The sequence below is a fragment of the Populus euphratica genome, unplaced genomic scaffold (genome assembly GCF_000495115.2).
Source record: "Populus euphratica unplaced genomic scaffold, PopEup_1.0 scaffold99.1, whole genome shotgun sequence".
NCBI classification, from domain to species: domain Eukaryota; kingdom Viridiplantae; phylum Streptophyta; class Magnoliopsida; order Malpighiales; family Salicaceae; genus Populus; species Populus euphratica.
Window position 1 is genome coordinate 619213 of NW_011499902.1, and position 13623 is coordinate 632835.

At 31.9% G+C, this 13623-nt stretch overlaps 1 protein-coding gene across 1 annotated transcript; it reads left to right on the forward strand.

Moving 5' to 3' along the window:
- Positions 1-10263: 10263 nt before the first annotated feature.
- Positions 10264-12136, forward strand: LOC105133056 (glucan endo-1,3-beta-glucosidase 14-like). The gene is made up of 3 exons (XM_011036867.1): positions 10264-10318; positions 10950-11992; positions 12080-12136. The coding sequence occupies exons 1-3, from the start codon at positions 10264-10266 to the stop codon at positions 12134-12136; spliced, it is 1155 nt and encodes a 384-aa protein (XP_011035169.1).
- Positions 12137-13623: the final 1487 nt, after the last annotated feature.

Genomic DNA, 13623 nt, shown 5'->3' on the forward strand with positions numbered 1-13623 from the left:
TATCTACTGTACTTCCAAAAAGATCTTTCAGGAAATCTAATTGCCTCGCTGTTATGTTCAACAGGGAAAGTATGATGTCAAACACTTTCCGCACAATAAAATTAAACAAAGGCACTATTATCTATACAGACTGTCACTAGAAATCACTCAACCAAAACAAAATTAAGGAATCACGTAGCAATCCAAACATTGAGCCTGTTGTAAGCGACCCTTCATCGAGTTGCAGTCTTTTCCTCATCCCTGTGTGCTTGGACATATGATAATGATGATATAGTGGAATTGTGCTCTTGAGTTAATCTTGTAGAGGATAGAAAAGGCTTTTGTGGAGTTTGCAAGGATTGAAGACTTCTTTCCAATATCTCCACCACCTTTCTCATTGATGGCCTATCTTATGGATTATTAGACCTACTTGAATTACTCGTTGCGGATCAAAATGTGCAGCATTTCTAATTTCTTCTCTATATGCAATAAAATTTTAGACAAAATTAATTAATTCTTCAATTTGAGATTCTAGTTTATTTAGTAGTTCAGATTTAATTCTCATAATTATTCCCAACTTTAGAAGGTGAAGCAACATATTGCCGAAAACTGAATTTTCCTCTTCAGGAAGTAATCTAATCGAAGTTTCTGCTGTAACTTCCGGTAGTCTCAGCAAAATGATCTATTCAATGGCATGAAATGTCTTTAATCCACCAATTCTCCGCTACGCCTTGGTGTTTCAAGTTTTCAACATCATTTGCTAGAACATTACGTGCAGCGTCCTTGCTGAGAGTAAATAATTTGGGGTCTATGCAGGCATTCTGGCCAATGATATCATAACATCGTCTCAGGATTTGTGACTTTTTTGGCCCATAAAGAGATGGATTTGCAGCTTTCAAAATCCAAAATATGTCTTTCCATGCTGAAAAAAAAAAAAAAACTTAGAAAAACCTCTTTCTTGGAAATTAGACTTCCTTGTTCAAGATCGTCACTCATTTCCAAGAAATGTGCAACACAGTGTGCCAAAGCAATGTTGGATTCTGTTAGACCAACCTTCCATCCACAGCAGAACTTCACTAATTTCTCAAAGATTTCGGATCCACCTGTATAATAATCTAATTGAATCTTGGGGAGGGTACCCTTTCCTCCATTGCTTCTTCTCTAGAATACTAATCTATTCAAATATTCACTTCATGAGACTATGAGAAGATGTGCACAAAAAATGAAATGAAAGCTAAAATCTGAACACAAATTATTCTGCACTAGTAAGATGGTTGGTGACTCACTGGGCTTAGTTCTGGTGATCACAGTGAATAAAGATGCTAGATGTGCTGGTGAAATAGATCAGATTGCCTTTGAAATCGATCTTTTCCGCAATGGTCAAAAGGCTTTTGACATGCTACATCGGATCCTCCCTTCCTTTCTTGAAATGAAAGGCAGAGCGCGAAGCTTGTGGTCCCGTCGCCTTCGCTTCGTTTCAATTGCAATTGCCCGAAGGAAAGATTGGATCTTCTTACCAGGAAAGAGTTTGGTTACCAAGTTCAGTTATAAATTAATGGAAGTTGAATGATAAATACCTTGATTTATGGAATTTGCAAAGATTACTAGACACTAGTAATAAGCTGGTTAGGAGGTGCGATTAGTACTTAAAAGTGTATTTTTTATAAAGGTTTTATGTCATCATTTTGCACTTGAAGTATCAATAAGTCCTTAACTAAAACATGTTTTATAATAATATATCTAATAATATAAGATACCTTTAATTTGTGGTAAATGTTCATTTTAAATGCAGGCCTATCACATAAATGAAAGGATTGATTGATCACTTTAAGAACTTAAATTGCAAGGGCAAAAAGATGACCAAAATTAGAAAAGAGATGTCGGTGCAATCCAAACCAGAACACTATTCGGTAATTGGGTCATATCTGGAGCTACAGATCTCAGATTTAGGTCCAATTTATATGGATGGAAAGGTAAGACATAGGCCTACAACTTTCATATGGAGCCCAAGATCTAAAAAGGCCATTATCAAGTCCAAATTGTAGCAACAACAAAGAAGCCCGAATCTGTCTTCCAGCCCGAGCACTGTTCGGTATTTTGGCCATATCTGGAGTTCTAGAAGTCCAAATGAGCTGAATTTTTTACACAAGAAAGCTGAGACAATTGCCTACAACTTTCATGTTTACAACTGGCTCCAATTTTGACGTTATCAATGACGTTTTGGGCAGACAAGAGAAGATAAGGATTGTCACCAAGTCAAAAGTTGGTCACCCACTTATCAATTAGTCATCAAATCAATAGTTCCTAATTTTGGCCTATAAAAGGAGGCATTTGCCATGCATTTAGGCATCTTGGTTTCCAGATCAAGATCATGCTCTTCCTTTCTCTCTTTGTATTTTTTATGCTTTGTTTTCATTAATATTAAGTTTATGCCTTTCATTTCCTTTCCTTTACTTAGTTAACTTTTATGTTCTTATTTTGTTTATCTATTTTGCTTTCTTTCATTATGTCTAGCTAAGTTAATTATGTCAAGGTGAAAAGGTTACACTAATGGTGTAAGAATAAGTATAATGTAAACTTAATATGGACTTTAATGTTTGATACTAACATGTTTTATATTTGTTATCTTGTTCACTCTTTAATACTTTGCTTGTTAAATGACTAATCTTGATTTATGTTGTATAACACTTGGTACAACAAATGCTTGGCACTTTCATAGCCCATAATGTATGGTATAACCGACACCTGAGCTATGAAAGGAACTTGATTTATTGTTAACATAAGTTATAATCATGAATGCTTGACGAGATTTACAAGTATTAGCATTAATTGAATAAGATGACTAATGTAATCATGTTAACAATATATAATCTGATTGGAACCTCCTTTGTGTGTGGTTTCCAAGACATCAATCTTTTAGTCGTATCAGTCACCATTGTATTATACCATGTCATTTATGAAGAAATCATCTTCATCATTCAAAAACAAAGCATAAAACATATTGTCTTCCTTATTTTCATGATCATCTACATACCTTCCATTAGTTTTCTTTAGTTTTTTTATTTGCTTTATTGTGTTTTCATCTGAATTTATGTCTCTATCATCCATTTTATAATCAAGTTGTCATTGGTCTAATTAATGAAAAACTTTGAAACTTTCTCTATACCATCTAATGCTTTTTTTTCCTTTCATGTAATTACAAAGTACATTTGCTCTCATTCTTTACAGTCTTCTCTACATAGTTCTTGTTACATCTCTTAGTCATTTTTTTTCTTTTAAATTTTATTAGCTCGTATTTGTTCTTTAGATGAAACCTCAGTCCAATGTTATTTTGAAATCAATGGCAAGTCTCTTCTAAAGAATTTCTTTTTTAGATTTCTTTCTTACCTCAATTTCTCCTTCAACTTCTTTTTCATTCTCATTAATTTTCATTTAAAGACAAACCAACATGGACTGTTTTTCTAGAGTGCACCCAAAAAAGGAAATCATTCCTTCTTATATGTCTTTTCTAATATATATACCCAATATACCAATTCTTCTTTCATGGTTGAACTGCAATCATTGCTTATGGTTTTCATAATGAGTTGCATGTTTTTTAATAGCATTTTGAACTTTGGTAACCATGTGACCATATTCCTTGTTGGGATCTCATCCACATTCAACCTTTGCTCCAATGTTAGTTGTCTTCCTTGCATCAATTTAGATCTCAACAGCCTACTCAAGTTTATCAATTCTAAAATATATATTTACTCCTTATTAAGGCTTATCACTTCTTTTACTTCTTTACCTCTAACAAATCTCTTAAAGTTAGTATATTTTTCAATAGTATGGCTTGTAGATATATGTCATCTACATAATCCTTTAATGTCTTGTGATATGTTCATTATCGTGAATCTAAGTATTTAATCTGTTATCAAGGTATCAAACAACTCATTTGCTACAATAGTCATAAAGGTGATGGCCCGGGACAATAAAATATCATTAGTAATAGTTGTCATATTAATTGACAATGTATTAAATAAAGGAAAAAGGTTCTCATCAATTCATATTGTTTCATTTTTTTCAGGAACCTAACCTGCTTTGACTCTATCAAATCCTTAATTTGTTTCTAAATATTAAACAATTCTTTATGGAATAACCAATCACCTCATACCACTTACAATAATTATTCCCTTTCAATTCTTCATATGCCACTTGTTTATGCTTCCCTTTAATTCTAATGCTTTTATGTGTTAACAACCAATAAAAAAAGCATTAGCTTGATTTATGTCAAATGAATAATGTCTTTCTTCATTTGACTTCAAAGATCTTAAAGCTTTAACATTTTTTTTGTTAATGCATCGCAAACTATTGGCTCGCCATTTATAAAATCTACAACATTTACATCAATTATTTCTTGATGATAAGTTCTATAAATTAGAAGTTTTTTTTTCTCTAGTTTCTCTTTTAATAAACTCTCATACCTAGAAAATCTTACCCCCAACTCATATATATCCTTGAACTCCATCCCTTTAAATTTCTTTCTCAATTCCCATTCCAAACCTTATTATGAATTCCATTTTAGGAATCCTAGACTAACACTTTTTTTTAGCCACTATAAATCTAATCTAAATACTATTTCATAGTCTCTCCATAGTATTGTTTTAATTTTATTAAGTCTACTACCATAAAATCTAGTTTTGTCCTAGAAAAAGTATGCCTGAAATATAGTTTACATGTCATTGCAACTATGGATAGAGTTTGATGATAAATTTATATACCAAATGAATGCACTTTCCATTAATGAATTTGGGAACAACCTTAATTTGGTAGATGGATCTGGTTATGTGTTTTAGGGCATATATTAACCCTTAACCATTGAACAATGTAAAGTCTAGAAATTTAAAATTGATGGAATAAGGGTGTATTTTATCTATGCAATCTGGATAGGATCTTCTATAGGTTGGTCTATAGATTTCTTGAACCCTTAGACTATAACCTTATTCAATTACCCCTAAAATATACTCTAGATTAATCCTATCTAGTGGGGTATTAAACTATGAATTGCTTAGTATCATTCTTTTGCCCATGTTTCTTGGAGAAATATCTTTAAAATTTATAATTCTTGCATTTGAATTGCTTCTAGTTTCTTCAATGACTACATATTTTTCTAAATTTATTCTAAGTTTTGGTGAGAAGCTATTCTTTAAGTTGAATTGATTTGGCCAAATTGGCTTTTTTCTAACTGGTATATGACATATTTTCTTAAAGTTTGGTTCTTTGACCTCATTATCATTCTTATGGTTTTTTACTTCAACTGACATGTATTTTGATATCTTATTAATTATTTTCATCATTACATGGTTAAAGTTAGATATTATTTCATCATTTCCACTCCTTATTTTAGCACCTAACTTAAGATCAACATCTTCCAATGGTTTAATGACTTCTTCGCAAGAAACTTCATTAAAGTTATATAGGTTTTTTAAAACCTCCTACTAAGTTCCTTTCAAACCTTTTAAAGCTTAATGCTAAATTCCTTGCACAAGTCTTTCTTTCTCTAATATTGGACTCTAGGGCAACATGAGTTGACCTATTATTCATCACCATAATCCGATTGTAATAATCATCATAAATTTTTATTTTTTTCTTATGTTTTTCCTCCATTTCTTCAGCAAAGCATCAATATTTTTCATTAATGATTCTATTAGTTTCCTCTAATCTTCACTCAAGACGTGCTAATGACATATATATGTCTCTCTCTTCATCGTTTTCTAACTCTATTCCCTAAAAAGATGGTATTTTATGTTCTATTCTAAAAAGAATGTCAACTAACTTGTCTTTCTCTTTTAGACTTCCTTGTATTTTTGGGTTTTTTGGTGCCATGATTCAAAAGAATAAATTTGATGCTCCTATTATGGTCACCAATTGTTTGATGTAGATTCCTTCATATCTACCTGAATTATGAGGACTTTCCAACTTCATATTAAAGTTTTAAGTTAATTGGTTTAAACTCTAGAGTTCTACTTTAATTGGTCTAAACTCTAAATTTAGTTTTAGATTTACTCAAATAATTCTAAATTTATATTATTGAATACATATTTATCAATATGATTAAATCTACTTTACACAACCAGTAGTTCAACTAAAAGAAGTAACCAAATATTAAAATAACTTGAATGTAAAGTTAACTCAATAACTTAGAAAATGAATACTTACATTTAAAGAGTGATTCATACTCTAATTACATCAATGAATTGGAACTCTAGGAGAATAGAACATTTCTTTTGGTATTTTTAGTTTATGGAATTGATCTATAATTTTACTGATTATAAAGGAAATTACAAGCCTACTTGACTATTATCTACATATTTATCGCCCACAGAATTACCGTCTACTAGTTTCAGGTTTGAAAGGTCATGAGAACTTAATAAAATTATAATACAGTGATTTGAGTTTGAATTATTAGTTTTTTTAATTTTTGTCTCTATCTTCCTTGCAATCCACGTTATATAATCAATTATGCGATGTTTACATTAACTATTAGTTAGCTACCGATAACTTCCTATTTTTTAGGGCTCTTTTCACGATCTAATATCCATGAGAGTTACTACTGCTTTTTAATTAAGTGGCTTATTACACCTACTTGTATGGTTAATCCTATCTGCATGTTCCTTCTTTTATGTAAATCTTATCTTTTAAGTTTCTTTTAATTAATCTTATCATGCAACTCTCTTATGCTCTTTTGTTTATCTCTTATATATTTTTATACAATTATGCCTTGAATGTTTCCCCATTCAAATAAACTGTTGCGGGCTAGATATCTTTTGTCAGGCACACAAAGTGATATCGGCATGTGACTTGTGATTATAGTAATTATGACTATCATAGGTGTTCATAATTTGGTTTGGTTCAGTTTGGTATAGACTTAAAAAACCAATCAAATTGAATTATATTAATTTTATGAAATATTAACCGAAATGGACTGAAAATCGGTTCAAACTGTTAAATCCAGTTTTTTTTGGCAAAATAACCTGGAAACCTAATCCCATCATCTGGATTTTTCATTTGACAAGGAGAAAACATAGGCAAAGAAAGAAGATAGATTTTACAACCATGGTTTCCATTGCCATTAGTCCCATTGATCTCAACCATTACTTACAACAAGAAAGACAACTAAGAATGAAAAGGGAGAAAAGTTAAGAACAAGAAAAAGATACAAGAAGTGACAGATGCGCAAAGATATTTTCTTTGAGATAGCTTTGTTCTTCTCTATGGAGTATATATAGCAAGTACAAGCTACTACAACTTTTCAAGTTACAAAGGCTTATAAATATACAAAAGCAAGGGAGAGAAACAATTGTTAACTCCTATTTTCTTTACTATGTTTTCACCGAAGATCACTACTTTCCAATTTTCTTTGGGTGTGTATGACGTTGAAAAATATGACCTCCGTATTAAAAGCTCATTCAACAACCCACTGGAAAGGAAGATTAGGAAACTAGGAAAGGAAGATTGGAAATTAATTGAGAGGAAGATTATTGAGAATTTTTATGGGGCAAGCATCAACTTTTTGTGAGAAGCAGGAAGGTTATATTAACTGTTATGGTTAGGTTACAATTTAACTATTTATACCTCAAAGATTTGGGTAATTTTTGGTTTTTAATGGGTCTGGTTTGGTTTGTGCTGGTTTTTGGTTCAAAACCAAACCAAACTTGTTAAAATTTATGATTTTGACAATTTGTTTAATCGGTTTTTCATTTTAGTTTGGTTTTTTTGGTTAATTTTTCTTCAGTTTTTTTGGTTAATCGATTATTTTTAACACCCCTAATGACTATGATAGGCAAAGAGATAACTCCTATTTTCTTTACCATGTTTTCGCTGAAGATCATTGCTTTCCAATTTTCTTTGGGTGTATGTGACGTTGAAAAATGTGACCTCCGTATTGAAAACTCATTGAACAACCCACTGGAAAGGAAGATTGGAAATTAATTGAGAGGAAGATTGGGAATTTTTTTGGGACAGGCGGTAGCTTTTTATGAAAGGCAATAAGGTTATATTAACTGTTAGGGTTACGTTACAATTTAACTATTTATACCTCAAAGATTTGTGTAATTTTTGGTTTTTAATGGGTCTGATTTGGTTTGTGCCAGTTTCTGGTTGAAAACCAAAACCGAACCAAACCTGTTAAAATATATGATTTTGATAATTTGTTTAATCGATTTTTCATTTCGGTTCGGTTTTTTCGGTTAATTTTTCTTCAGTTTTCTTGGTTAATCGATTATTTTGAACATCCCTAATGAATATGATAGGCAAAGAGATTGTATGGAGGAGATGGGGATGCATATCTGCAGAGAAGGGGAGAGGGGAAGAGTACTGCAGGCATGGAATTCTGTTATTTCTGGGAGAGCAGATGAAGCTAAATGGTCTTTAATCGCATTTAATGATAAGATACTCTGTTGTTTTGACCAAATAGGTTTACAAAATCACTCTTTACTGAAGAGAAACCTGTGGTCTAGTGGTGGAATAAGGTTCCTTCCAGGCATGCTGACTACTCAGATTCCTGTCTTGCCATTCTTGATCTGAGAACCTGGCTCTCCAATTTGCTACACATGAAAAATCACTCTTCCTTAGTTGATTACATGCTCAACAGAACATATTTTATTGATGGCTTGCGTGGTAAAAAGATAAAAACAAAACAAACAATAAAAATCTCCACACAAATTCGCAGTCAAAACACATTTTGATCTGAGATGCTTTGGCCTTATATACAAGCATCGAATTCAAACCAGCGCCATTATCAAGATGCTTATAAATCCAATCTAGAAAAAACATTTCACTGGTTTTTGACCGATGAAGTATCATGTTTTCTTTCTCCAACAATTTAAAGAACCAGCACTCCATAACTATACACATCAGACTTGTATGAAACCCCTCCAAAGTTTCTGCATAATACTTCTGGTGCGATGTATCCAACAGTCCCTCTTGCAACCACCCTCCATCGAAACCTTACTTTTCCCTGCTCTTGCATAGTTTTGAGAGACCAAAATCAGAAATCTTTTGACAAAAACCTTCACTGAGAGGAACTCTGTTGATTTCCAATAGCAATGTCATACGGTACTTCAATTTCCAAAGGATGGCCTGTAGGTTGAGATCCTTGACTACATATAAACTTATCTAGACATCCATTAGGAATGTATTCATAGACCAAAGCTCTTTTAGTCCTCTCATAACAAATTATACCCCATAAGAGTAACTATGTTTACATGGGAAGTGCTACTAATGCATGCAACATCATTAATAAATTCCTGCCCTCCAGATTTTGATTTATTTATAAACACCATCATATCCTCCTTGACCAAATTTTCCGTTGAATGAGTCGGTCATTTTCTTGAATTCTGAGTATGAATATCTCTTTGGAGTAAGAGATTAATAATTCACCATGAATGCCTAAATCTTTTGATTGTCCTTTGTATTCTTCCACCACCAGAGTCATTGGCTTGGTCGTAGATAATCCATCCATCGTATCACAACTATATAGACTGCTAATATCACTGCCACAGTAGCTGATATGACTGTAAAGACTGGAGAACCCCATGTGTAGTTGATGATTACTAATTTACTACCTAATCCGCCATGATAAGTGGCCTATTATTCTTGGAAGTTCCTGCAGTCTAAGCCAAAAAAATATACAATTAGGGAATAATTAGTTAAATTACGAAATAAGAAGATAAATTTACGACGCATTGAGAAAGGTGTACTTAACCATTCATAACTTGTAACGAAATAAATGGAATTATTTTTTCTTAATTATAAATTATAATAATTAACCGGCATGATTGTGAAGAAATTAGTCTCTTTTTTTTTTTTTGGGTTTATAGTTATAGAATAATTAATTACTTTTTACGAACCAAAAAATAAATATACAGAATAATCTATCATGTCAATATAATTTTTTTAATTAAGTCTTCAAATAACTGTAGAAGTCGTCCTTAATTCAGAACCTAATCCATTAAAGAGTTGCTAAACACTATGTTAATACATATTTGCCCATGTTGCTTAACCAAACACTAACATTGTTTAAAACCAGCAATCTAAACAGGAAACCCAGAGAAGGTCTGTCCGTACGAAAGACTGATTTCTTTCACATTCCATGCAAGAGAGAGATAAAAGGCACAAGACGTTCACTATATTTCTTTTGTGCTGCTTTGTTGTGAAGAAAGGTCTGCCTAAATGCCACCAATTTGCTGGCAAGTGGAACGTCTTGGAGCATCAAGCCTTGTTTAAACAAAGAACAGATCAGTTATGGCCACTTGCTTAGTCCTTTCGCGTCTTCTTTTCTCGCTTCTGGTTATTTGGGGTATGTTTCTTTCTTGTTTTAACTACTTTTTGTGCCTGCAATGTTCTGTTTGGTTTCCTGGAAAAGTACTGAAAGAAAATGAAAGAACAACTTAAACTTGTGGGTTACCTAAATGAGTAGTATAATTCTTTTGCTTCGTTGGGCTGTTTTTTTTTTTTTTACTGAACATATTGTTTTACTTTTACACTGTATTTTATTCAAGCACGAAAACAGAGTTTTTTTAATTTCAATTTCATGATAAATTAGTGGGATTACTTGCTTTTTCTTTTTTTGGATTACTTCCTTCTTCTTTTTTTTGTATTTCTTTTCTTGATTGTTTTCTTATTATGAATTGGTATTTAGAATTTAGTGAAACTGAAGATCAATGTCAATTATCATGAATTGATAATAGTAATATTTATTTTTACTCTATATATTTTCAGAAAAAAGGTTTCCTTTTCTGTGTCCTGAGATCTTTTTTTAAAAAATATTCTTTCTTTTCTGTTAATTTTTGAACCAAAGATTTTTATTTTCCTTTTTGTTATGATATTTGATGATTCTTGTGCTTATTCCTCTCTTTTTTTGCTGCACCTTTCTTGATTTTAGTTTTGTTCACATAATTAAAAACTCTTGTTTGTCACTCTTTTCTCAGGTTCAGCTGTCCAAATCCATGGCGTTGAACTTGGGATTAACTATGGTCAGACTGCCAACGATCTCCCATCACCCACTCTAGCAGCTGTGCTGCTTCAATCTCTCAACGTCCATAGGGTAAAACTATTTGATGCTGATCTCAATGTCCTAATTGCCTTTTCCAATTCTGATATTGAGCTCACTATTGGACTTGGCAATGAGGACATTCAAAAAATGACTGTTCCCACAGAAGCTGAAAATTGGATTCAGCAGAATGTTCAGCCCCATATCCCTCAAACCAAAATCACTTGCATCGCTGTCGGAAACGAGGTCTTCAGCAGTAATGATGCCCAGTTAATGTTTAACCTTCTCCCAGCAATGAAAATGATTCATAACACTCTTGTGAATCTTGGATTAGATAAACAAGTGATGATCACTACGCCACATTCTTTTAACATCTTGGAAAATTCCTATCCTCCTTCATGTGGCACTTTTCGAGAAGATCTTGCTGAATACATCAAGCCTTTATTGCGTTTTCTTTCTCAAATCAAGACGCCTTTCTTTATCAATACGTATCCATTTTTTGCATACAAGGCTAACCCGACTCAGATTTCTCTGGACTATGTACTTTTCCAGCCTAACAAAGGGATGAAAGATCCAAATACTAATTTGCTTTATGATAACATGTTGTATGCTCAAGTAGATGCCGTGTATTCAGCAATGAAAGCAATGGGGCACACGGATATTGAAGTTAAGAATTCAGAAACAGGCTGGCCATCGAAGGGTGACCCTGATGAGGTGGGATCAACACCAGAAAATGCAAGGCTATATCATAGTAATTTGCTCAAAAGAATTCAGGAGAAGCAAGGTACACCAGCAAGACCATCAGTCCCAATCGAAGCATATGTTTCCGCTCTCTTTAACGAGGATTTGAAAACAGGTCCAACATCTGAAAGGAACTATGGACTCTTCTATCCTGATTGTTCCCCAGTTTATAATATTGGATTGCAGGATCATTTTCCTACAAATGGAGTAGTTTATTCTTCAGCATCATCCAATAAAAATGTAAGTCACATTTTCTCTCATCATTACTAACTAGTGTTTTGGTTGAAGTACAATTAAAATTGAATTGCATTTTGAATGATTCTGCAGGCATTGTCTGTCTTCTGCTTGCTGATCTTTGTTATGGTGTCCTTAATCCTTGCTTAAGACCATATCGGAGGATGGGGGGAGAGATCAACAACAAAAGCATATATACTGGTGGATAACTAACAGCTAATTACTTCTGTTAGAGTTTTTTTTATATAATTATAAATAGTTGTAGCATCTTCAACACCCCTTTATATAATCATTGGCTTCTTTGCTTGTTTATTTATTATTTAGAAAAAAATATGATATTTCATCCTTTGCCTTAAATAATTTTTTTATGAACTTTTATTCTTTTTATATTTTTTAATTAAGATTCTGTATGTTAGCTAGTTAACGTAATATAAAAATAAAGAATATATACACCCATATTCAATTAAATACTTAGTCCCATACCAAAGGAGTATTTTATTAATTTATTTTACTTTACTAATTTATCATGTCTTATATCCATAAAATATTTCACAACGTTATTCCATTAAGAATAGTAGAATATGTATCAAAATAAAAATTAGATGCAAAAAGAAAGAAATTTTAAACTATGGAGCACATTAAAAAATAAAGAAAAAGAATATAAACCATGTTATGAATCTTTTAATTTGATGATTCAAGAACTACATCACGTTCTTAGGGTCAACATTTGTTGATTTTATCAAATACATTGTAAATTAGATTTCAAAAACTCACGGACTGAATTTTTTTTAATTTTTTTTGTTAGTTTAGATAAAATTAAGAGGAAAATTGATTCACAATTGAAATCTCAAGGTGGACATTGATAAACTTGAAATCTTGGAGGGAACAACTAGATTCACAGGGATAAATTAAAATATAAGAAACAAAGAGGGGCATTATACTCTCCTTCAGGTCCTACTAATAAAAAAGTGAAATTAGAAAAAAAGAGAGGGGCAATGGTGTTGATATTGAGACAGGAATAGGATACAGGACAAGTAATTACATTAGAATTAAAGTACAAATTGTAAAAGAAATGAAAACACTAGGGGTTTTGAACATCCTGTTGACCGCATTATTCATTCATACAACGCTTTTTTTTTTTTGATTATTAAACTTTATTTTCTTACAACTTTGTCATTCAAAGTTATATTAGCATTGTTAAATTAAAAATCAATATTAGAAGAAAAAAAATCTTAGATATTAGTTATAAGATTAAAAAAACAAGGACAAAAAAAGAACCCACTATTCAAAAAGCATAGAAAATGGAGCAGAAAAAAAGGTTATAGTTACGAATATGATGAACCAAGACATGGTTGAGAAGAAATGGGATTACATTTTCACAGAGGAGGCAAGAAAACATTTCTGTGTTGGAGTGCCACTAGCTTTTTCACTTTACATTACGTCAGAAATGGTTTATAATTTACTATTTACAATTGCATTACATTAGTACACTTTCTCATAACTCATTTCTAGATTATTTCTTTAAATTTATTTATTTATTTATTTTTAAAAAAATATAATAATAGTAAGGAGACTGGCGATTCAAAAAAAAAAAAAAGGCTAGCTAAGGAAGGATTTCAGATATGTATAAAATTAAG

Coding starts and splice junctions, on each gene's coding strand:
- LOC105133056 (XM_011036867.1), top strand. CDS start 10,264: ATGGCCACTTGCTTAGTCCTTTCGCGTCTTCTTTTCTCGCTTCTGGTT. Junction 10,319..10,949: donor CTCGCTTCTGGTTATTTGGG/GTATGTTTCTTT, acceptor CTCTTTTCTCAG/GTTCAGCTGTCCAAATCCAT. Junction 11,993..12,079: donor CAGCATCATCCAATAAAAAT/GTAAGTCACATT, acceptor ATGATTCTGCAG/GCATTGTCTGTCTTCTGCTT.